The sequence below is a fragment of the Vollenhovia emeryi genome, unplaced genomic scaffold (assembly GCF_000949405.1).
Source record: "Vollenhovia emeryi isolate VEMERY1.0 unplaced genomic scaffold, V.emery_V1.0 DF939521.1, whole genome shotgun sequence".
NCBI lineage: Eukaryota > Metazoa > Arthropoda > Insecta > Hymenoptera > Formicidae > Vollenhovia > Vollenhovia emeryi.
Window position 1 is genome coordinate 22,113 of NW_011966845.1, and position 2,527 is coordinate 24,639.

General features: G+C 42.7%; 1 protein-coding gene across 1 annotated transcript in view; it reads left to right on the forward strand.

The window, feature by feature from the left end:
* Positions 1-874: 874 nt before the first annotated feature.
* Positions 875-2,527, forward strand: part of LOC105557321 (zinc finger BED domain-containing protein 4-like) — a 3,081-nt gene continuing 1,428 nt past the window's right edge. The window contains exons 1-2 of the mRNA XM_012004531.1: positions 875-2,117; positions 2,202-2,221. Coding sequence (XP_011859921.1) covers positions 1,132-2,117; positions 2,202-2,221 — 1,006 coding nt within the window. The 5' untranslated portion in view covers positions 875-1,131. The remainder of the gene's footprint in view (positions 2,118-2,201; positions 2,222-2,527) is intronic.

Sequence of the window (2,527 nt, forward strand, 5' to 3'; positions counted from 1 at the left end):
TAAAAACGAGCAAAGACGTTGGAGGAGCTGGTCCAGCCCGCCGTGCGTCGAATCTCATCCACATTAACTCCCTTGCTGGCCGCAAAAGAAGTTGAGACATGACGCGTGGAATGTGCCGAGAAGATCGATACGTCGATTCCCGCTTTGTTTAATTCCGCCTTAACCCATCGTCCTAAAGTCTGGGCGGATACTGCCCTATGGGGTGCACGAAAAGAAATGAACAGAGAATCACAATTCTCACCACGAAGCTCCTGTGTGAGCGTTATGTAATATTTTGTTAGGGAGAAAACGCAAAGTCCTGGTCTGTCTAAGAAAGGACGGAACGTGAGTATGGGTTGAGACTAGGGTTGTAACGAATATTCGCTTTCGCATATGCGAAAGCGAGACTTTCGCATCATTTTAGACTCTCGCTTTCGCTTTCGCTTTCGCAACTAATTATGCGAAAGTTTTAGCGAAAGATTTTGTCCGGCCCGCACGTAGAACTCTAACCTAACCTGCGATATTTTGTCGGTACGTACATATATACGACACTGAGTGGCGCTTGTGGCGCGCTCGAGTCTCCCCCACTTTGTCCAAAGCTGCGCGAAGCGAGGGTATTCCCTCCGTGGTCCGGGTATAAACTCGTGCAGATCAGCGCAACCAACTTCGAGATTGTCAACGCATAAGATACTAAGACGGTATACGCAATATTCGATTGTGATTGGTCGATTCGTTTACTGCTTACGTTCGTAGCCAATTGACCAATCACAATCGTGTATTCCGTATGCCGTCTTAGGCTGGGTCTACGTAGGATGTAGTAAGTCGTGTCGGAAGAAATTAACCAATCACAGTTCATTATTCTTCGACCGTAAGGAGAATAATGAACTGTGATTGGTCAATTTCTTCCGACACGACTTACGACAGCCAATGTAGACCCAGCTTTACTATCTTATGCACCGGCAGTCTGGAAGTTGGCTGCGCTGATCTACACGAGTGTATACATGCACGATTCCAACCTTGATAGGACACCCCAGCAGTGATGCAAAGTTTGGGTTCCAAAGTTTGCATCTCTGCACCCCAGTCCCAGTGGGCCTCTTGCTACTGCTGTGTGATATAAATTATAATAATTAATAAACGTGAGAACTGATAACAATGAAACCAAAATCCAGTTTTATTTGGAACTTTTATGATGAAGTGGAGAGTGACAGAGCCAAGTGTAAAATATGTGACAACGTTTATTCTCGCAAAGGACGGTGTACTACAGGTTTAATAACACATTTAAAGTTAAAACACAATGATGAGTATTTGCAATTCATAGATTTACGAGATAAATCAAAAGAATCTGTTGCCACATCAACTTGTACATCGAGTACACCGTTGCAAGCTATAAAAAAACAAATGACTTTGCAAGAATCTTTACAAAAAAAAGATTACTGGGATTCATCTAATATAAAGACAATCGAATTTGATAAATTAATCGCAGAGATGATTGCTCTACAAGATTTGCCTTTTAATTTTGTTGAAAGCATCGGGTTTCGCCGATTAATGCAAGCTGCATTACCCCGTTATAAATTGAGAGGACGTGAATATTTCACTTCATTCTTGTGTGAAAATCTGTACAACCAGATGGCTAGTAAAGTAAAACAGTTACTGGAAGGTTTCAATAAGCTGTCTTTTACAAGTGATGTCTGGTCAGATCCTAGTGCTGGCGTGTCCCTTTTGAGTTTGACTGCCCACGGAATTACAGAAAATTTTCGTAAAGTAAACATTATACTAAAATGTGAGCCAATTGAGGGTAGTCATACGGGTGCTGTGATATCAGAAAAACTTATAATGATGTTAAATGAATGGAACCTAACTGAGAAAGTTCATTGTGTAGTACGTGATCGAGGCTCAAACATGATTCGGGCTATGAATCTTTCAAATTTCACTCACATTGATTGCATCGTACACCAAATTCAGCTCTGTGTCCGAGCAGGTATAGAATCTGAAGATCATCTTTTAAAAATTATTGCAAAAAATAAACAAATAGCAACACACTTCAACCATTCTATATTGGCTCAGGATGAATTATATAAAATACAAACACAGCGACTTAATCAACCATCTCTCGCTGTTATACAAAATTGCCCAACCAGGTAATTTTTAATTATATAATTAACATAGATAGGAATAATAATCAAGTTTATTATAACTTAGTTCTGTTTCGTTTTTCCTTCTAGGTGGAACAGCACATATTATACAGGGTGCTACGCAAGACTTTGACGTCCGGTCATGGGAAGGTAGAGGGGACTAAGACAAACAGAAAAGTATTGTACTATTTTGCGCTTGGACGAATAGTTATCGAGATACGAAATTTTAAAAATCGCCGTATTAGCCCAACCTACTGGCGAATGTAAGCGCGCGGTGAGGTGACCGGCCTAGCGGCCCCGCTCGAGGCGGTGTTCGGCGAGGAATAGAATGGCGGTGCGGGGCGAGGAGTAGGGAGGCGAGGCGCGCCGCTGCCCGTCCGCCGCTTACGCGACCGCTCGCACGTCTCCCCGCGCGG